The following is a 23,032-nucleotide window of genomic DNA, read 5'->3' as shown; positions in this document are numbered from 1 at the left end:
TAATGCTTTTTTTCATTAGAGCATAGGTGCTGTTGCCCTAGCTACCCTGCATTGTGTATAGTATGTTTGTATCCTCAGTAGAGCAGACACTGTGTTTCACTCTTGTAATTTCTGTTGAATGTGGGGTGGATATTGCTTGTTCATAAAAGTATTAGAGGGTGGACAATGCACCCACTAGACACAGTAGAGCATGCCCTTGGTGCTGCACATGGTTATGAAAGCCAGAAAAGAAGGCATGCACCTGCTCCTGCTCCATGCACCTGCGGATGTTGATTAGGTGCTGTTGCCCTGCCATCCAGCTGTTATTTACGTGTGTATATATTATTTTTCTTTCTGCCACAATGGTTACTGTGTCTGTTTCTGGGAGTGTCTGATGGTGATGAGCAAGAGCTGTGCTATACCCCAGTCAGTGTTTACATTCTATTCCCATGGAGCCCAAAGGTCATCTTTCCAGGTGTGGAACAATCTACCCGCTGTTCAGTGTGTAAAGATTATTATTGGTTGAGTTTAAACCATCCCTGTAACAGGCGATGGCCTCAGGGCATCCAGCCTTTTTACCGCAAAATCAGTTAAGGTGGCTTTCAAATACTTACAAGGCATTGTATGTAACAGAAAACAAAAATCACATCATGATTACTTTTACAGAATCTATTATTATTATTATTATTATTATTATTATTATTATTATTATAAGGAATATATGTAAATATTTTAACCAGATATGCTATTGATGATACAGATTAGGGGTTTCAGACTCCAAGGAAACAGTGTCTGCTGTTCCAAAAATCAGTTTTGTTCCAACAGGAGCTCCCAATTACTTAATTATTTACTCAGGTAGATGTATCTAAAACTTTCACAATTTATTTTAATAGAATATTTTAATCTGATATATGATTTGAATATATATATATTTTTTACAAAACGTACAACTTTTATCAAGGTGTAAAAAAACAATGTATACAGTTTAAGGCACAAGGTTTAAACAATGTTATTAATAATTTGTCAAAGAGAATATAAGGCACCACCCCTCCAACATAATGACATTGCACTATATTTCCTGGCAAATATAATCATTTTTTAGTAATATACAAAATGGGCAATTGGGATTATTATACATAACATTATAACACATATTTGTGACATTTTAAAGCATGCATATATATGCATATTAGGGCTGCCAAACAAATGTTTAATCACGATTAATTTCACATTTTCAAAAATTAGTCACGATTAATTTGCATATTTAATCGTATGTTAGGATGTCATAAAACATGTACATATATGAGTGTAATTCTAGTAGAATGGACGTAAAATTATCACAAGGGAATCTTTCAATTAAATATTAATGCGTTACTCATCTTTTATTAATCGCATTAATCGCTGACAACCCTAATATATAATATTACTATCTCAGGATTTCACTTTCAAAATCATGTTAAACTCAATCCTATTCCTGGAGCATTGGTGGCTGGTTACTCTTCTCTCCAGCTGCAACATAACAGGCGATCAGCGGGGCTCGGGGACTGTCGGCAGGGATGATCTGCAAATTAATCTAAAACAGACAGGAAGATTTCGAAGCGTCATACATATAGAATTGTTATTTCCAAGTATTCCAGAAGTCATGAAGAACACGCCAGGATCGCATTCGGTGGGCATGAACATTCAGGGATGGCAGGACAGTTCTTGGTGTCAAGGGGCAAAACGAAATGCGAGGGTACCAAAAGCATTTGATATTACCTCAGCATAACAACGAAAATACTTTTATATCGACATTTTAATTAATAAATAGAATGTGAAATCAACACAAATTCCATGGAATTTACAAATTACAAATTGAAATAAAGTTTTTGTTAAAAATTGTAATTCTTAAATATATGAAACATAAAACATACCCTGAAAAACAAAACAAGAAATTAACAAAAACTTTTCCACGACGGCATTGATACATGGACCACTGAATAAAACAGCACCTACAAAGGTGCTATATCAATAATGTTAAAACTTCAGTGAACGTATTAGAGCCAGACGCCAAGAGAAAACCAAAAAGGGGATCAAATATTACTGTAATATATATCCAAAGACACCATTACCACTTCATTACAACAAAAGGTCAAAGAAGCACAATAATCACTTCTATCTGAATAAGACTGATGCAAAACAAGCATTTCATCCAAAACTTACAAAACTAACTATGCAACATGGTGTTACACAATCTGACTTTAAAACTCCACTTCTTGGCGGCAAAACCCAAGAGCCGCGTTTCGTATTAAGCAAATAATAATAATAATAATAATAATAATAATAATAATAATAATAATAATAATAATAATATCACCATCGATAAACATTATAAATATGAAATAACAGTAGGCCTAATATTTAAAAAATGAAACCATATATTTATCTTATTAATTGCAACAATTAATTGACAAGTAAATGCATTAACAGAAACCTAAGAGGGACGTTTTAAAAAGCATTTATATGTTTAAATACATATTTTAATAAATAGCTTATAAATAATGTTACCACGGTAAATCATATCACACTACGGGACATTCTCATCGCATGCATAGAACATAAATATACTGAAAAAATGTACCTATCAATATCCATAGGAATTCTGCTGATGTATTTTATCAGATCCAATATGAAGTCTGTTATTATTATTATTATTATTATTATTATTATTATTATTATTATTTGTTGCACAATTACACTTGAAATTAATGGTTTGATGAATCGTCTAAATCAAGGAAATTAATCTCTTGAGAACAGATCATTCAACTTAATTACAACATTAGCAGGGAGATATATTTTAACAAATTAGTAAAAATAAATGATGATGATGATTATTATGATTATTATTATTATTATTATTATTATTATTAGTAGTAGTAGTAGTAGTAGTAGTAGTAGTAGTAGTAATAGTACAGTTATTGGTGCCGCTACTGATGCTGTAGTTGCTGTTGTTTATTCGTTTTCAGACGCCTTTATTTAACGTTTTCAAAAGTAGACTAGCTCCTCTTGAGGAATTTATTTTTTATTTTTTTGTTTCTTTGTTACTTTGTTTCTTTCATGATTTACCTGTTTTTGATTAAACATATCTGTCTGGCACCGACGGTCTTCCGTTTACGTCTTTTTTTGGTCTGTAAGAAAAGGATTATGACAAACTGAGTGATCAGAAAATAAGTAAATAAACAAATAAATAAATAATAACTACTACTACTACTACTATTATTATTATTAATAATAATAATAATAATAATAATAATAATAATAGTTATTAGTAATAATCATAATCATAATAGTTATTTTCATTATTATGATTATTATTAGTTATAGTTGTAGTAGTAGTAGTGATGATGATTAGGCTACTATTATTATACCTCCAAGATATTGTATGAGATGATAGAGACAGACAAGTCTACTCTTGTGTCAGGATTGATATTATATTTATTTGATATCGTTATTTGTATACCTTATTAGACTAATATGTATAGGCCTATTGCTTTTAATGATAACTATTTATTAAATTGTGTACAATAAGTAAACTGTGGAAAGACAATATACATTAGTAGATTAGAATTATTTGAATATAACTATAGAGCCTACACTAAAAAGTTGTCCCTGTTTTAATATCACATTATATTTATATTGATATGTTTTTAAATTAAAAACAAACAAAACAATAAAACTACTATAATTAACAAAATAAAGTGTTGGTTGGTTTATAATATTTCCACATTTTTATTTTCGGATAATAAAAAATACCCAGTCATTCATAACGTGTAAAATCTGTTTCCGCTTATCCGGTATTTGCGGAGAATTTCTGATGTATAGACAGCAAATCGGGTTCTAGTATTGAAACGATGGTTTGCTGGGAATTAGATACGTGTGCCATGTGACCATGCTTTAGTGAGACTAGAAGAAAGCACGGAATGACGTCACCACGTACCTTCTCTTGTAGTGGTGAGGGCAGCGTCTCGTTCTGACTTCTGAAAATCAATAAATGCATAGATAAATACACGCGTTTATTTGAGCAATTAAATCCTCAAGTATTAGCATCAGTGCTTACTGTTGCAGCTGACGATGGTGATGATGAGGATGACGAAGAGCAGCCCACAACCGGCAACCAGAGGCGCCCACACAATTACTTCACAGTTAATTGCATTTGTCTTCGTGGTCTTCAACACTGTAGAGAGAAATAATGAATTAGTTAACGAAATAATAATAATAATAATAATAATAATAATAATAATAATAATAATATAACTACTACTACTACTAATAATAATAATAATAATAATAACCACAGTAGTACAGAATCATAATGTTCACTTCCTGCCCTGGTCCTAGAGACCCAGTTTATTGTACATTACATTTCTGCATTACTGAAGCATTGAGGCCTTCAAAGAGTCTGGAGACCTCTGTTTTAGTATTTAGACTCCTTTCACAGTTTTCACATATTGTTACTTTAAAGCTGGCAGTCATGACAGTAGTAATTATTTGTAGTAGTAATTAATGTGTTACATACATGACCTGCTGCACACAATTACAGCAAAATCAAATAGAAAGAAGTACATCAATAATTAATATGCAATTAAAATGGAAAAGTCATATCATAGCAAAACATAAGCAATTAATTCAGGTGCACAAAATTAACAAGTTACACAGTCTGTCTGTGCGCAATAAAAGTAGTTATTTTGATTTCAGAATAAAAGCAATGTCTCTGTGAGGTTCCTGGGTCAGGAAGTGAATTTTAAACAAAGATTCAACCATGAAGACCAAGGAGCTTTGAAAGCAGGTCAGGGTTTAAATCATTGAACTGCAAAGGCCAGTAAAATGGTACAAAAATACTGAGGTCTCTGAATATCTCTGTGAGCACAGTAAACTGAAAGAAACAGAAGTTGCATTTTGCCATCCAGACACTGCCTAAATCCAGCTGTGCCTCCAAACTGAGCAGCCAGTGAAGGAGGAGACCCACTCACTGTGATGCTCGCAACAGCTTTGGATGAGCTACAGAGTTCAATGGCTGAGACTGGAGAAGACGTGCATCAGTCAACAATATCCAGAACACTTTACAAAACTAGCCTGTAAGTCTGAGAAGCAAGATGGAAGCCATTATTAAAAATAAGACATCTCAAAGCATGCACAGTTTGCAACAAAGCAACTGAGTGATCGTGAACAATGATTATTCCTAATTGGAACTTTCTGGTTTAAATTCCAAGTGTTACAATTTATATATATATATATATATATATATATATATATGTTTGCTTCTGCATTCTGCATAACATATGGGAAGCATATTGCTACATTGTCAAAAAGTCAAATATCTTTTGTACAATTTTTATTCAAAGCCTGACAAAAAATCCCTGTTATAACACTTAACCAAAACACCCTGCTTACACTGTTGAGGTGTTGTGTGAATGATAAGCCTATTTTTAGCTTTGTGTTTGAAAACATTAAAGATGTAGTGTGTGCAGATTATTGTATATTTAGTGAAATCAGTAAGAAACATTTGCTTAACTTTACTTTTAATTCAAATAAATCAATAATATTGATGATGCTTTAGCCACGCTAAGTTTAATACAATCCACAGCACTGATATGGAACAATATCCCAGACTTAACAGATATAAATTCGGAATAGGTGTTACCCACAATCCATCTGAGTACCTGGCCCACCAGTGTGTAAAACTACTGCTCATGCAGAAAGCTGGCAGGATAGAATTAACCCCTCATTGCTGGTGGAATGTAGTGTTGTCTGATAGTCCAGGTGTATGACACAAAATTGGTGAAATGCTGAAAGACTGGATGGCAAAATGAGTGAGTTATTGTACATTATGAGGTGTGACAGAAAAGGCTGAAACATGCCGTTACCATCTGCTCTTTGTTCTGAGTAATTCTTGCATACTTGCAAAAGCATACTTCAAAAACAGATTTCTGTGAATCACACCAAGCAACCTTTAACAAAACTTAATAAATCACTTTCTCCACAATATCTTCAGTTCACTTTCAACTAAGGAGTTTCCAGTGAAGACTAGTGCTGAACAATCTTACAATTCAGATGTTGTTTTAGCTGAGATACATTTTGATAGGGAACAGCTGCATCTTTACTATATGTGTAGTACCAAATGTGACAATTTTGCATCTTTTATGTACACAGGGGACACACCTTCATGCATATATATTTAAAACTGTCACTCATAGACTACCACAGCTAGCAGATTTGACTAGCTGTGCAAATCAGCAGTGTATTAAAGTTACACAAACCCCGTCACGAGTGAACTTAATACAAACCATTGGAGGATGCTGAGCCGGTTTTACAGGCACATGGATTTACAGTGGCATTGGTGACTTGCGTTATCTTCTCAGTTGGCTTGACCTTGGTCGTTGTAGTTACTGGTACTGGAAAGATAATAATAATAATAATAATAATAATAATAATAATAATAATAATAATAATAACGTGTAATGTATACATTTTATATTTTATAACATGTACACATGCGGCTATGTTGGATTTCTTTATAATGGTCAATTTAATTTATTTTAATGCTGTCTTACAAACATTCCTCTGTTTAGGTTAAATAATGTATTTGATGATCATTATATCAATTTATAAGCTATTACAGGAAGATGTATTTGCATTTTAAAAATGATTAGGACCTGTTTATCTCCTGTTCACTGAAACATAATAATAATAATAATAATAATAATAATAATAATAATAATAATAATAATAATAATAATCTTCAGTTTTATTTAATATAATTATGTTTTTCTAAACCCCTCATGACTCACCTGCTGAAATTCTCGTCGGTTCTCCGAAGTGCAACTTATTGTTGATAATTGTGGCACAGTAGTAAAGGCCACTGTCTCGATTTGTGAAATGTTGGATGGTAAAAGTTAAATCTGAGTTTTTGCCAACTTCAAACTTCAAAATGTTGGTAAACTGCATTTTCTGCTTCCCCATGGCGTCTACAGACACTAGAGTTTCCACAGTCATTTCGTTCTGACGGAACCAGTAAACTGTGCTTAATAAAAGTTTGTTGCTGGAATCCGGGTTGCATTTAATTGTTAGCTTTTCACCTTCATTGGCAGTCTTTTGGGTCATCGCACAGTAAACTGTAAACGAGAATATAGCAAAGTTAATAATAATAATAATAATAATAATCATCATCATCATCATCATCATCATCATCATCATCATCGTCATCATAATCTACTGTTTCTTCACGCATTTAATTTCCATTAGCTCAATTATTAATTTTTAAAACAAAAATTAAACCAACATTTAAAACACAAAATGTCTATACCAAAAATAAATTACAGTTTATCTATAAATACTACAACCTCTATAATCGGTACAGTGTTCCAACACTGACTGCTGAAACGAAGAAGAAAACATAACATCTGTGTTCATTTAACAAACGACAACTTAGTCAATTTAGATGTTATGTCAAATTAACAAACCAGTACAATGTACTACACATTCACTAAAATCACTTTAGCAACAAGATTAAGGTTGGGATCAAATCAAAATATTTTGCAATGCCGGCTTAATTGATTGTCCGATGCCTCTACGCCTAACAAATAACCACTATCAAGCATATATTTGCAGGTTGCTAATTGCTTGGGTCTATATTTATAGCATACAATTTAATCTGCTTATTCATACTCTATCTGCGATAATTATATTTCTATGTAAATCAGTGGACTGGCATTCCAGTGTTTAACTCTGGAACAGGAATCTTTAGACTCTTCTCTATTGAATCAGTTTAAACAATCCCTCTCTTTCTCTCTTGTTAGCAATATATATTTGTATGTATTGAGATTAAGAAATTTAATGAATTACAGAAACACCTTTCTTAGAATGAAAGATGTGAATACTTAGACTACAGCTGAATATATAATTTAGACTAACAATTTAAAATTTAAAATGATGTAGACAAAGTTACAGGTTGTATGAATTATGAATAGCTAAAGCTGTCTACTCACACTTAGGCAGGCTAAGGAGCAGAACCACCAGCCACAGCAGTCTATTCATTTCCATCATGTCTGTACCCAGGGTAATGGAGTAGGCTGTGCCCTGCTGTGAGCTAAGAGATAGAGCTGAGTGTGACACTGAGCAGATCCTCCAAACACAGTTCTTTTAGTTTTTTTCATACAGGAAGTGAGTTTACCAAAACTTTGTCATTTGCAGCATATATTCACAAAAATTAACAAATACCTTAGAGTTCCTTGCAGCATTTTGAACTGAATAAAATTAGTCAAATGAAGGAGTGTCTGACAACAATTATTGTAAAGCAAATGCAATGTTGGGTTGTTTTTAAGACAGTTATCTGAAACAGCACACCATTCCACAAGGGTGACAGGCCTACGGGGTTTATTAGCTTCTTGAATTTGCGACTCAGAAGCACAGGCTTGAATCTATAAATTAATCGAAGCAGCTGATTTCTTAATTGGTCAGCATTCATGTCTATCCAGGAGATAATTTCAGGGTACCAGTAACAATAGTGAGTGCCCAGCCCTCAATGGATTGCAGGGATTTAAAATGCTTTTAATTCATTACCTGAACCATACCTGGAGAAATTATTGAATTGATTCTGAATTAAATATTAAGTTTTAAAATTACTGCTTTAATTAGGTAATTGAGGGCCAAAAGCAAAACCCAGAAGACCTTAGTACAGTGGTCCCAAAACCTGGTCCTGGAGACCCACTGTTCAAATAGTTTTTAATCCATCTGCACTCTCAATTAATTATTTAAAACCTTCCTTGAATTTATAATTTGCTTCTATCATTTTTTTAAATTATTTTACTTAAAAAAACATTGGAGAATATACACTCACCTAAAGGATTATTAGGAACACCATACTAATACTGTGTTTGACCCCCTTTCGCCTTCAGAACTGCCTTCATTCTACGTGGCATTGATTCAACAAGGTGCTGAAAACATTCTTTAGAAATGTTGGCCCATATTGATAGGATAGCATCTTGCAGTTGATGGAGATTTGTGGGATGCACATCCAGGGCACGAAGCTCCCGTTCCACCACATCCCAAAGATGCTCTATTGGGTTGAGATCTGGTGACTGTGGGGGCCAGTTTAGTACAGTGAACTCATTGTCATGTTCAAGAAACCAATTTGAAATGATTCGACCTTTGTGACATGGTGCATTATCCTGCTGGAAGTAGCCATCAGAGGATGGGTACATGGTGGTCATAAAGGGATGGACATGGTCAGAAACAATGCTCAGGTAGGCCGTGGCATTTAAATGATGCCCAATTGGCACTAAGGGGCCTAAAGTGTGCCAAGAAAACATCCCCCACACCATTACACCACCACCACCAGCCTGCACAGTGGTAACAAGGCATGATGGATCCATGTTCTCATTCTATTTACGCCAAATTCTAACTCTACCATCTGAATGTCTCAACAGAAATCGAGACTCATCAGAGTCCAGTCTTCAACTGTCCAATTTTGGTGAGCTTGTGCAAATTGTAGCCTCTTTTTCCTATTTGTAGTGGAGATGAGTGGTACCCGGTGGGGTCTTCTGCTGTTGTAGCCCATCCGCCTCAAGGTTGTACGTGTTGTGGCTTCACAAATGCTTTGCTGCATACCTCGGTTGTAACGAGTGGTTATTTCAGTCAAAGTTGCTCTTCTATCAGCTTGAATCAGTCGGCCCATTCTCCTCTGACCTCTAGCATCAACAAGGCATTTTCACCCACAGGACTGCCGCATACTGGATGTTTTTCCCTTTTCACACCATTCTTTGTAAACCCTAGAAATGGTTGTGCGTGAAAATCCCAGTAACTGAGCAGATTGTGAAATACTCAGACCGGCCCGTCTGGCACCAACAACCATGCCACGCTCAAAATTGCTTAAATCACCTTTCTTTCCCATTCAGACATTCAGTTTGGAGTTCAGGAGATTGTCTTGACCAGGACCACACCCCTAAATGCATTGAAGCAACTGCCATGTGATTGGTTGGTTAGATAATTGCATTAATGAGAAATTGAACAGGTGTTCCTAATAATCCTTTAGGTGAGTGTAGATGCCTTATATATTTTAATATTTAACTTGAAATCTCAAATGTTTTGTTCCATTATGGAATTATCCCTGGATAGGAGTCCCCCAGTCCTGCTGTTTTTATACAAATCTTTAAATCAACAGCAAACATGAAAATGATGCTAAAATATACCTGGTTAAATTATCCAGGAATGCCAAGCTTATCTAACAGCTTCTGAAATTACCAAAGCAGTGTATTTGGGATTCAAATCTGTCAGGAACATGTTTAAGACTGCAAAGCTAATTTGGTCTCACACTTTTCCCTAGGTACAACATCACCATGTTACACCATCATTGTTACAGAGTTAAATATATTAGAATGTTATACATTCTTCATAAATACATATGAAGAATACAACATGAAAATTCTCTGTTTCTATATCCCCTGTTTCAGAGACAGGGTGTTTCAAGGGGGATTTTTTTTTTATGTTTTTACAAATCAGCCCAGCAAAAAGCTTCTCTGCAGCCCAAGGTGGTCTGCAAGCAGCGCCTGCAGGAGCCCACCAATGAGCACAACCATTGAAAACCACAGACTTCGCTTTCAGCAAAGTAATACAGCTTACTAAAATGTTAAAAACATTAAAACAAGTCTGACTAGCAGTTAAAAAAAAAACACAATATGCAATGTATAAAACCCAGTACAGTGCATGATAAAGAGAATTAACAGAAAAAATAAAACACTAATAATGGCTACATTAAAAAAATAAACATAAAACTATAGACCATGTCAAATATTCGATTTCTCCTCTTAAAACAGGAAACAAGAACACTAATAATAACATTAGTGTCAGAAGCCTGTTAAACACACAAAACCTTACGTTTTGCATTCTGTTAAGTTAATCCATTTTACAAAACAGCATGGTTGGCTCCAAACCAAAGTTTATTAATGAAAAACCATCACATCATTAGTTTAGTCATTGAATCAAAATACAACAACAGAATTATTGCTTAATCGTTGGAACAAACAGTGAACTCAAGAACAATAAACTCATGATACATTTGTCAAAATACATTTTCATCATTGAAGCAGAGGACAAAATGTGCAAACAGAAATGAATACAAATGAATTATTTACAATAAACATAAACCATACCAGGCCTCTCATGTACATTCAAGTTTTCATTAACAACTGTTTTTGTTTATTTGCCATGCACCTGTAAAAAAACCTTCTTGTACAGTGAGGGGAAAAAAGTATTTGATCCCCTGCTGATTTTGTACGTTTGCCCATTGACAAAGAAATGATCAGTCTATAATTTTAATGGTAGGTGTATTTTAACAGTGAGAGACAGAATAACAACAACAAAATCCAGAAAAACACATTTAAAAAAAGTTATACATTGATTTGCATGTTAATGAGGGAAATAAGTATTTGATCCCCTATCAATCAGCAAGATTTCTGGCTCCCAGGTGTCTCTTATACAGGTAACGAGCTCCTAATCTCAGCTCGTTACCTGTATAAAAGACACCTGTCCACAGAAGCAATCAATCAATCAGATTCCAAACTTTCCACCATGGCCAAGACCAAAGAGCTGTCCAAGGATGTCAGGGACAAGATTGTAGACCTACACAAGGCTGGAATGGGCTACAAGACCATCGCCAAACAGCTTGGTGAGAAGGTGACAACAGTTGGTGTGATTATTTGCAAATGGAAGAAACACAAAATAACTGTCAGTCTCCCTCGGTCTGGGGCTCCATGCAAGCTCTCACCTCGTGGAGTTTCAATGATCATGAGAACGGTGAGGAATCAGCCCAGAACTACATGGGAGGATCTTGTTAATGATCTCAAGGCAGCTGGGACCATAGTCACCAAGAAAACAATTGGTAACACACTATTCCGTGAAGGACTGAAATCCTGCAGCGCCCGCAAGGTCCCCCTGCTCAAGAAAGCACATGTACAGGCCCGTCTGAAGTTTCCCAATGAACAACTGAATGATTCAGAGGAGAACTGGGTGAAAGTGTTGTGGTCAGATGAGAACAAAATCGAGCTCTTTGGCATCAACTCAACTCGCCGTGTTTGGAGGAGGAGGAATGACCCCAAGAACACCATCCCCACCATCAAAAATGGAGGTGGAAACATTATGCTTTGGGGATGTTTTTCTGCTAAGGGGACAGGACAACTGCACCGCATTAAAGGTACGATGGACGGGGCCATGTACCATCAAATCTTGGGTGAGAACCTCCTTCCCTCAGCCAGGACATTGAAAATGGGTCGTGGATGGGTATTCCAGCATGACAATGACCCAAAACACCCAGCCAAGGCAACAAAGCAGTGGCTCAAGAAGAAGCACATTAAGGTCCTGGAGTGGCCTAGCCAGTCTCCAGACCTTAATCCCATAGAGAATCTGTGGAGGGAGGTGGAGGTTGGAGTTGCCAAACGTCAGCCTCGAAACCTTAATGACTTGGAGAGGATCTGCAAAGAGGAGTGGGACAAAATCCCTCCTGAGATGTGTGCGAACCTGGTGGCCAACTACAAGAAACGTCTGACCTCTGTGATTGCCAACAAGGGTTTTGCCACCAAGTACTAAGTCGAAGGGGTCAAATACTTATTTCCCTCATTAACAATGCAAATCAATTTATAACTTTTTTGAAATGCGTTTTTCTGGATTTTTTTGTTGTAATTCTGTCTCTCACTGTTAAAATACACATCCCATTAAAATTATAGACTGATCATTTCTTTGTCAGTGGGCAAATGCACAAAATCAGCAGGGGATCAAATACTTTTTTCCCTCACTGTATCCATGCCTGACATTGTTGTCATCCATCACATGCAGCATACATGGTATTCTCTCTGCCCTGATACTGCACACGCTACTCCACTGTTCCGCTCACTCCAATGGCTCCCGATACCGGCACGCATTCAGTTCAAGACGCTGACCCTCACCTCCCACTGTCTTGACCACATGGCACCAAGCTACTTTCAGTCCCTCGTCTCCTCATACATCCCCTCCAGACCACTGCAGTCTTCTGGTGCAAGAAGACTAACTCTGCCTCCTCTCCACTCTGCTTCCTCCAGAGCTGCTCCTTCTCATCCCTGGCCCCTAAATGGTGGAACGACCTGCCCACCAAAGTCAAAGCAGCAGAGTCCTTGACCTCCTTCTGGTGCTTACTCAAGACACATCTTTTCAGACAGTACTTGTAATATTAGTCCTTTTAATCCCCATTAGATACCACTTCACAGCATTTTATCATGCTTCTTGCGTTACTAATACTTGTATTATTGATTGATTTCCCCATTGCTCCCTTTCCCGTAGCCCTTGACTGTGACCTAACATCTTGACAGCACTTAGCTTTTACTTTCCAGGATGTATGACCTCACTTACTGTACTTGCCTGTATAAATTGAAAGTTGTAAAATGTATTATATTTTGAATTATAATTATATTATAATGTAAATTTGAATTTGTATTGATTGATGCCTTGTACTTAACTGTATTCTTGCACTTATGTTGTAAGTCGCCCTGGATAAGGGCGTCTACCAAGAAATAAAAATAATAATAAAAAAATAATAATAATGACCTCCAGAAGTGTGGCATGCTGATAAGGTTAATGATTATAAACCTTCCACCTCCAAGCAGAGCAAAACTACACAATAGGATTGAGCAAAGGCAAGTATGGTGGCAGGTATATTGCAATTAATTGATGTTGTGCTATGAGCCATTTCCACACCACTGTGGCATGATGGAAGAAAATATTGTCCCACACAATGGCATATCTGACTGCAATTCAGCTTGAACAATGTTATTGTGCAGCTCATATAGAAAATTAAATAGATGTGTGGCAAGTTATGGCGTATGAGCCACCATGCCATCATCTGATATGGCAGCACACATGGTGATGTTACTACCATGCTGCCCTGGGACTTGAGTTATTGCACACTGGCTGATGATATTCCTGCCACGTATTTGGGTTTTGACCAAGTAGAAGCCAACAAAAATGTATTTGTGATGACTGACATTTGCATACAGCTCCATTACCTTCTGAAAATAGAGATGCACAGCTGGGTTTACTTATCTATATCAACAGTACTATCACAGTATAGCAGTATCTGTACCAAACTCACAATACCATGCTAACAGTATCAGAGAACATTACTGTACATGTGCATGCAGTTCAATTGCAGTATACTGAGGCATGAAATAGTGTTCTTACCTGAACGTACTCTGCTCACAATTGCTTCAAAATTATGTTTTCCAAAAGGCACCAAGTAAATTAGTTTTAGTTAATTGGTGCCTTTGTAGAATACAATAAATTGTAGGTAGACTGATGGTGTTCTGTCCTTTAAAAACATTCTTGTATTCAACAATGTGTCAGCCATATCCAGCTGATCAGTGTGGGCAGTCATCATTGCATGCCTTTTTCAATTCTAACAACAAAGCACAGTATGCATGCTGTTGTTACTCTTTACTTACATTGACAAGCCTCTGTTTACTGAATCATATGGTTAAAAACTGTTACTCTAATTTAATTTGACATGGTAGCTATAAGATACAGTAGAAATTAGATACAGTATGTAAATACTTTTCTGAAGTGACCAATAATAGAAATTTCAATTACCTAAATGGAGGCTTTGAATTTCACACATATGAATGAAGTATAGGGTGTTCTAAGTATTGTACCTAAGTGTTGTGTAAACTTTCCTACTGTCAGTCAGTGTAAACTTTGATGTTTGTTATCGTTTCTGTGTGGCAGCAAAAATGTACACAAATTTCATATCAAACCACATCCTGCCCTAAACTTACAGATCAGTACTGTAAAGCTTAATTGTACTGGTGAGATGTGTGGGAGCACATGTGAGGGTAGGTCTCAGTCTACCACATTGAGATCTGCTGATCCCTACAGCCCTTTATGTAGTTATTTATTTGGTACACCTGTATTCCACAAAATCTATTAAGATAAACCAATCCAGTCAGGTCTTCATATTTGTAAATAGATACAGTACTGTGCAAAAGTTTTAGGCAGGTGTGAAAAAATGCTGTAAAGTAAGAATGCTTTCAAAAACAGACATGTTAATAGATTATATTTATCAATTAACTAAATGCAAAGTGAGTGAACAGAAGAAAAATCTACATCAAATCCATATTTGGTATGACCACCCTTTGCCTTCAAAACAGCATCAGTTCTTCTGGGTTCACTTGCACAGTTTTTGAAGCAACTTGGCAGGTTCCAAACATCTTGGGGAACTAACCACAGTCCTTCTGTGGATTAAGGCAGCCTCAGCTGCTTCTCTCTCTTCATGTAATCCCAGACAGACTCGATGATGTTGAGATCAGGGCTCTGTGGGGGCCATACCATCACTTCCAGGACTCCTTGTTCTTCTTTACGCTGAAAATACTTCTTAATGACTTTCGCTGTATGTTTGGGGTCGTTGTCATGCTGCAGAATAAATTGGCCCCAAATCAGATGCCTCCCTGATAGATGGATAAGTATCTTCCTGTACTTCTCAGCATTGAGGAGACCATTAATTCTGACCAAATCCCCAATTCCATTTGCAGAAATGCAGCCCCAAACTTGCAAGGAACCTCCACCATGCTTCATTGTTGCCTGCAGACTCTCATTTGTGTACCGCTCTGCAGCCCTTTGGTGAACAAACTGCCTTCTGCTACAGCCACATATTTCAAATTTTGAGTCATCAGTCCAGAACACCTGCTGCCATATTTCTGCACCCCAGTTCCTGTGTTTTCGTGCATAGTTGAGTCACTTGGCCTTGTTGCCACATTGGAGGTATGGCTTTTTGGCCGCAAGTCTTCCATGAAGGCCACTTCTGACCAGACTTCTCCGGACAATGATGGGTGTAACAGGGTCCCACTGTTTTCTGCCAATTCTGAGCTGATGGCACTGCTGGACATCTTCCAATTGGGAAGGGAAGTAAGCATGATGTGTCTTTCATCTGCTGGAGTAAGTTTCCTTGGCTGACCACTGCATCAACAGTCCTCAATGTTGCCCGTTTCTTTGTGCTTCTTCAAGAAATCCCTGTGTGCCTTGAAATGTCTGCCTGGGAGAGACCTTGCTGATGCAGTATAAGTACCTTGTGTCTTGTTGCTGTGCTCAGTCTTGCCATGGTGTATGACTTTTGACAGTAAACTGTCTTCAGCAACCTCACCTTGTTAGCTGAGTTTGCCTGTTCCTCACCCAGTTTTATTCCTCCTACACAGCTGTTTCTGTTTCAGTTAATGATTGTGTTTCAACCTTCATATTGAATTGATGATCATTAGCACCTGTTTCGTATAATTGTTTAATCATACTATATGACTATATGCCTACAAAATCCCTGACTGCAAGTGTACCTAGAAGAATTGATGCTGTTTTGAAGGCAAAGGGTGGTCACACCAAATATGGATTTGATTTAGAATTTTCTTCTGTTCACTCACTTTGCATTTAGTTAATTGATAAATATAATCTATTAACATGTCTATTTTTTAAAGCATTCTTATTTTACAGTATTTTTGCCTAAAACTTTTGAACAGTATTGTATGTGTGTCACCTGTGACAGGGGACACCTCTTCACACAAAGAGTTGTTACAATCTGGAACAAAGTTTCCGGCAATGTGTTTGAAGCTGAAAATTTGGGAACATTCCAAAATAGACTGGATAGGACCATGGCCTTATCAGTCACTGGTGGTGAAACTCAGGAGAGAACTGCTCCATGCCAAATTGTGAGCCAGAATCTTCCCTCTTGTTCATTGTATCATTGTTTCTGTGTTACCTGATATATTTCTGTACAGCAGCACTTTTACACAAAACAGCAAAAACACAGGTGTTCATTACCGAAACCAAATTAGGTCACAATCATGTGCGTCATTAAACTCTTTTCAAACCTCCACATACATTTCCTGAGACAAGATGGGTGTGTACATCACTAAAGTCTGTACAGTCCTAAGTGAGGACTCAGTAGTCCAAAACAATGCTTAGTTCTTCATTTCTTAGTGTCATAGTGCAGTCTCTGTCCCCACGGTGGACAGTGTGTCAAAGGACCCTAGTTGTACAGTTATCTATTTTATTGACCAGGGCTGAGTCCACTTAAATAACTCATATGAATTGTCATTACACCGCACAGCAGGATGCTAATCCTAAATTAAACAACGTCTCCAGCAGTAGCCTACGTAGTATACCTAATTTCAATGGTGTATGTATGTGTGTCATACATACATTTACTTATATCTGCGTCAATATTAGTAATCTCCACAAATACCACAACCGAGGGTTGTTCAGATGAAGACATAGGACACTTCCTGTAGCGAGTAGCAAAGCTACGAGGGTTACAGTTTAATCATTCTGCTACAGATTAACGCAATAAACAACACTCATGTGTTACAATATATAAATAAATAGAAACATAAATTAATAAAATAAAATAAATACATTTAATGGCCCGCAAACAGAACATTTATAAACCCTGAGAGGAGGCCAGAAGCAGCAATGCACCTCGTCTAATAACGCTTAGCCTGCTTCTATTTTCTACAAGGAGAATGGAAAGACACTGTTATATTTAAACATATATGTCTTACAATGTTGTATTCGTTCCTGCCTAATCTGATTGTCCCTGTTGTGGGCGTTTAAGAAGACTTTCCGTTGTTCAGCGCTGTTGTCGTGCTGTCTTCGAATGTCTGAGGTAAAGCAGGGTTGTGTAACAAAATACCGTCTTGCATCATCCTGGGCTTTTTGATTTTCAAAAATGTGTCGTAACTTTAGACACTGCTGCCTATAAAGAACAGTTATCACCCTGGATCACGAAGCCACTATACAAGGACGCTTCTAGCTGCTTGTGTGTGTTCGTGTTCTTCAGTTCTATCACTCAAGTTTCCTCTTCATAGTTTACATACCGTCAGTATTCTGCAGGTCAGGGAGAGGAGGCAAATTAATTCTGCAAGAAAGATGCTTAATGGAGAAGAACCCGCTGAAAGAAGAACACTCACCTACACCAAATGTACCAAAATTCACTACTTCTACTAATAATAGTGTTACCCAAGAGCAGGGCTGTATATTTCTTGTGTCTTCAGGTTTGATTCCTCCATGAGTCCATTATTGTCTCAGTTGGGACTTTGGACTGGAGTAGACAAATACTGGACCATTCAAATGCTTCCAGTGTAGGATTTTGATACCATTTTATTTGATTAATAGCTCATTATTTCAGTTATATTATGAAGGGGCTGGCTGTGCAAGAGATCCACTTTGGAGTGAAATGGAAGAGACAGTATTTGATTATCCCTGCCTACAAAATGGGCCTGCTAGCAATGCAGTGAATGAATGAAAAAGTTGTTAAAAAAGTAAAAACAACGATTCATAGCTCTAATGAAGTAAAAATTAAAGAAAAAAAATCCATGTGGTTTTGAAATATTATTATTATTAGTCTTATTTTCATGATTTCAATGCCACCCCTGGCTGTAGCAGACAGCTGTGTGTGTTTCTTGGCAGAGGCATGTGAACTGAGTAGGCTACAGTGTAATTAACAAGCACAACCCACCAGTACAGGCCCTGTCAGAGCTCTGACGATATTCACTGCATTTTCAGTCATATATCTTAAAACCATGGCTGTACAGCTGCATTCCTCTTCTGATCTTTATTCCAACTAATCCCTTTATTAAAAAATAATGCACTAATTATTTTCTTAAATGAACAAATATACCCTCTTGTCCATAGCTTTATTATGTTGGGTATTTAAGGACTGAAGCTGGATATTATTATTTTGTTTAATTGTATTATTATTATTAAGGCTCAGGCTTGATATGCACTGAGGAGGGACAGGTGAATGATATACTCTTCAGTATAGTTCAGGGGTGTCAGACTCCAGTCCTGAAGGGACTGGTCTCTGCTGGTTTTCGTTTCAGTCCAGCTCTTGACTCCTTAATTAGTCTAATTAAACAATGTACTGTATGAATTTAACACTTCTCTCCATAATCTGAAATGTCCTGTTGGTTAAATGTTTTGAGTAATCAGCAATAAAAACACAATATTTTTATATTAAAATATTAAATAAGTTTTAGATAACCCTACCTAAGTAAATCATTGCATTAATTAAGTAATTGGTAGCTCCTGTTGGAACAAAACCCAGCAGACACTGCATCCCCCTAAACAAAATTATTTTTTATTTACCGATCAAATGAACCTAATCTGGCTTAGTAGCCCAAAATAGTAATAACTTCCAAAATAAGTATTGGCAGTAGCAATATTCAGCTTCTCCGCTAACCCGCTGCTGCTTCTACCAACTATTATCTTCACAATTCATAATTGCCTTCATACAGTGTAGTTCTACTAGCGTTCAATTCCATATTCCATTCCTATTTTACACTGTGGATCTCTATTTATTTAGATTTTTGAATTAGCTTGAGATAATTCTCAACTAAATCCCACCCATATTTCCATATCCAAATTATTCTATTTTTTTCTATATACAGGTCAGTGGTGATAAAGTCACATCCACATTATTATTATTATTATTATTATTATTATTATTATTATTATTATTATTTCTTGGCAGATGCCCTTATACAGGGCGACTTGCAACACATGCTGAATATGTATGAGCATTGGAAGTTTATATTATCAAAATAATAAAAGGACTAAAGAACAATGTAGACCATTCTGTTACTGCAATAATAGTTTTCATCTAACTACTAATTTCTAGAATTTCCAATATTGAATAAATATTATATATTATTATTAATAATTATTATACCTATATCAAATATGATTATCACTATTAATAGAAACATCTAACAAAAATCTAATGTACAATACATTTATCAACAATTGGTGATAAGGTTAACTTTTCTCAGGTTTCTTATACACATTCTGCTGTGGTATTCATATAGTAATAATTTCATCCTGAATGTGACTGTCTGCATCTGGGTCTATGCTGATGCTCAAGGAAACCATGTGACTGTCTTTGTACTTGTGTTTGTTAAAAATATCAAATCCATATTTCTATTTTCATTTAGTCGTTTACCTATTTTGGAGAATCTCTTTCTGTTGTGGGTGTCAGTGGAGGTATTACAATTAATCAGCCCTTTTAGTGTCCATTGAATTGATAACACCTGCTAGAGGTGATACAGGCGTTGTGAGTCAAACGTTCCTGTGCTGGGTGGGAGGAGGGAGATCTAGAACTCCCACCAGGAGCTTTCTGTCTGATTGACTCAGGAAGTCTAAGCAGGGTTCCAGATCAGTCCTGCCTTTTTAAACCGAGTGGAGTCAATTGGGCTCCCCTGACGCAGTGGGGATGCCTGTCTCTGCAGTTCAGCATGTTGTGAAAACCCAGTCAAAGAAAGTGAGAAAGAGGTGACTAATGCTGTTTTCATTTATTTTACTTTGTGACTGAGGACTGTGAAAGATCTTACATCTCTGTAAGTACATTTACGACTGTAGATATGCACTTTTAAACACAGATAATTGTTTTTGAGACCAACGCTGTTGAAAGAGCAGGCTTTTGATTTTTTCACCTGAAAATCTTATCGTAGAACTAATATTCATTGTTCCTGTATCTTTACTCAACAAAGCAGTTTAAATTATAGATAAAATCCACGTTAAAAACTGAATTCTACTTCAGAGAATAGAACAAAGGCAATGTTTATATTTTCACTGTCTCTCCCCTCCTCTGTTATGCATCCTTTTCCAGAAGTGCCTTTGTAGGCCTGAACTGCAGAAGCTGTGTATCTCAACATCAGTCATGAAGTGGTGCTGCTGGCCACCTGATGCCATTCTACTTTACCTATTTGTATGAATTGTAGCATAAATGTAATTTACATTTGTATAGTGATTTCAAAAAGAGATTAAAATAAATATCTAAATGAAATGAAAATATTTTGTATGTGTCTATTTGTATGCTGGAAATGTATTTGTTTATTTATTACACACTGAATATAACCTGAAGTTATATCCTACGTTGTTTATAAATTGTTTTACATAATTTTCAAATGTAAAAAGTTTCCATAGCAATTAGTATTGACTAAAAGACTTTTAAATGACCTGATAACCTTTTAATATTCTATGAAAACTCATGCTGTATCATTCAAATATTATTAGCAGGGTTATCAGCAAAAATGTTTCACATACGTTACATATGTTAAAAAATATATGATATTCATGGGGACAGATTAAATTATTCTAATTTATACAATTTACTTAATGCAATAAACTAAAATAAAATGTATTGAATACATAGTTTGTTTATCTTAATACTTACCACTCTTTTGTTGTTATATTTATATTAATTTAATATTTTAATTAATCACTTGATTAGGTGACCAAGAAAGGACAAACACAAACAACTAGTTAGTTAATTAAAAGTTAACCGGTATAATTATTTTTCATTTCAGTCATATTTTGATGCGCTGTCAGAAGTTAAAGTTTTTAAAATCAATTAATTTTTCATTATGATTAATTATTATTATTATTATTATTATTATTATTATTATTATTATTATTATTATTATTATTATTGTGAATGCTATTAATTTAACTGCTAATATCTACAACTTTTTAATGTTGAGTAAAGGCTAAATAATTTTAAGATTTAAGATGTATGTAATTTAACTCTGAAAATGTAATATTAGGGGCCAGACCAAAAAAAAAACTTTGACCATACCTCAAATTACAAAGTTGTACCCTATAGTGTTGTGATTTATAAACAGTATAAACTGGCTCCTAACTATAAATTAAACCACAACAGGGTACAGATTTATACTTTGCCATTCATGGGTAGGTCAATGTTTTGGTGTAACGCTAGCATAATAGCATGGTTTAAATCAATTAAATAAAAAATAGCATTAATTATAAAACAGGTCTTAACTGTGAGTCAACAGGTAAACATGCAATGCGATAATGTATGCTTCACTCACACAGACATGGAATAAGACTTTCTAAAAGATAGATCAACTGTTTCTCTTTATCAGTTAATACGCACTGTGTGATTGTGATCAGAATTATAGGTTTGAAAGCATTTTGCAAAATTTAAATGTATGGGCTGGGAATACAAACTTTGAATGATGCATGCATTTTAATGTACATAGTAAGCATATAAGGTAATGAGTACAGTAAGTGTTTTTTGTCTCTTGATATATTAATTAGATCCATATTAAACATAGATTAAGTTACCACTGGACATTTGGTGGGCATTTTTTGTATGTATGTACTGTATGTATCCTGTAAGTATAATGTGATCAAATAAGACCTCTGTTATACAACACAGTTACAATAAAAAAAAAATGTCACACAGAGTGTAAGAACATGGATATTAACATTCTACTGTATATTGAGTTATTTTGATTAATAAAACATGTGAAATGTGAAAGGTGCCTGGCACTGTTTTATTTTCACTGGGTTAAATATTTTTGTCTATTAAGTTTATTTTTAAAAGTATGTTAAGAGTTACATAGTCTTATTGAAATAAAGATTAGAACCTGTCAATGTAGAAGTATAAGAACTCTTCTGCTTCATGACCACAGACTGTGAACACAATGTGTGCAAGAGCAGAATGAGACTTTGGTCCAAGAATGCTCCTGGCTAAAGTCTGTACATTTTATGTAGCTCTGTGTGACTCAAATACAAAACAAATAGAGCAGGGTAACCACAAGTCTTTGAAGAACCAACAATGTGCCTTGCTTTTAAAATGCAGGTTTTTAAGCTAGGGTTGTCATTGGAGGGTCTTTTCTTAGAAGCGTGAGCTGAGGAGCTATAGTCTGGGCAAAAATCATTCCACGTTTGCCCTACATAGAGCTTACCACTTACCACAGTCACACTGAGACAGGCAGGTGTGAAGTACAGCTCGTAGGAGAGACCACTCTGAACTCCCATCACACACTGTACATCACAGACAGCAAAGAGCAATACACACTCACATGCACATAGACAGACCGAGCCACATATACACATGCACATTCACATACACATACACACACACACACAGTCATAGACCCTCACACACACACACAACACACACAAAGTCACAAACACACAGACACAGATGCTC

At 35.8% G+C, this 23,032-nt stretch overlaps 1 protein-coding gene across 1 annotated transcript; it reads right to left on the bottom strand.

The window, feature by feature from the left end:
• Window positions 1-713: 713 nt before the first annotated feature.
• On the bottom strand, window positions 714-8,109 carry cd8a (CD8a molecule). Its single transcript, XM_066711801.1, has 7 exons — window positions 8,004-8,109; window positions 6,807-7,130; window positions 6,303-6,410; window positions 4,076-4,192; window positions 3,956-3,995; window positions 3,085-3,146; window positions 714-1,552 (listed from the first exon to the last, which is right to left on the bottom strand). The coding sequence occupies exons 1-6, from the start codon at window positions 8,059-8,061 to the stop codon at window positions 3,095-3,097; spliced, it is 699 nt and encodes a 232-aa protein (XP_066567898.1). The 5' UTR covers window positions 8,062-8,109; the 3' UTR covers window positions 714-1,552; window positions 3,085-3,094.
• Between the last annotated feature and the right edge of the window lie 14,923 nt (window positions 8,110-23,032).

Source organism: Amia ocellicauda, chromosome 8 (genome assembly GCF_036373705.1).
Source record: "Amia ocellicauda isolate fAmiCal2 chromosome 8, fAmiCal2.hap1, whole genome shotgun sequence".
NCBI classification, from domain to species: domain Eukaryota; kingdom Metazoa; phylum Chordata; class Actinopteri; order Amiiformes; family Amiidae; genus Amia; species Amia ocellicauda.
Note: the sequence above shows the minus strand (reverse complement) of the source record. Positions and strands in the feature narration are given on the sequence as shown.

Excerpts from the sequence above, each read along its gene's own strand:
- cd8a (XM_066711801.1), bottom strand. The coding sequence starts at position 8,061 with ATGATGGAAATGAATAGACTGCTGTGGCTGGTGGTTCTGCTCCTTAGC. Across the intron at positions 6,411-6,806 it reads ACCGACGAGAATTTCAGCAG|TACCAGTAACTACAACGACC; the intron begins GTGAGTCATGAG and ends TTATCTTTCCAG. Across the intron at positions 4,193-6,302 it reads CGGCTCAGCATCCTCCAATG|TGTTGAAGACCACGAAGACA; the intron begins GTTTGTATTAAG and ends TTCTCTCTACAG.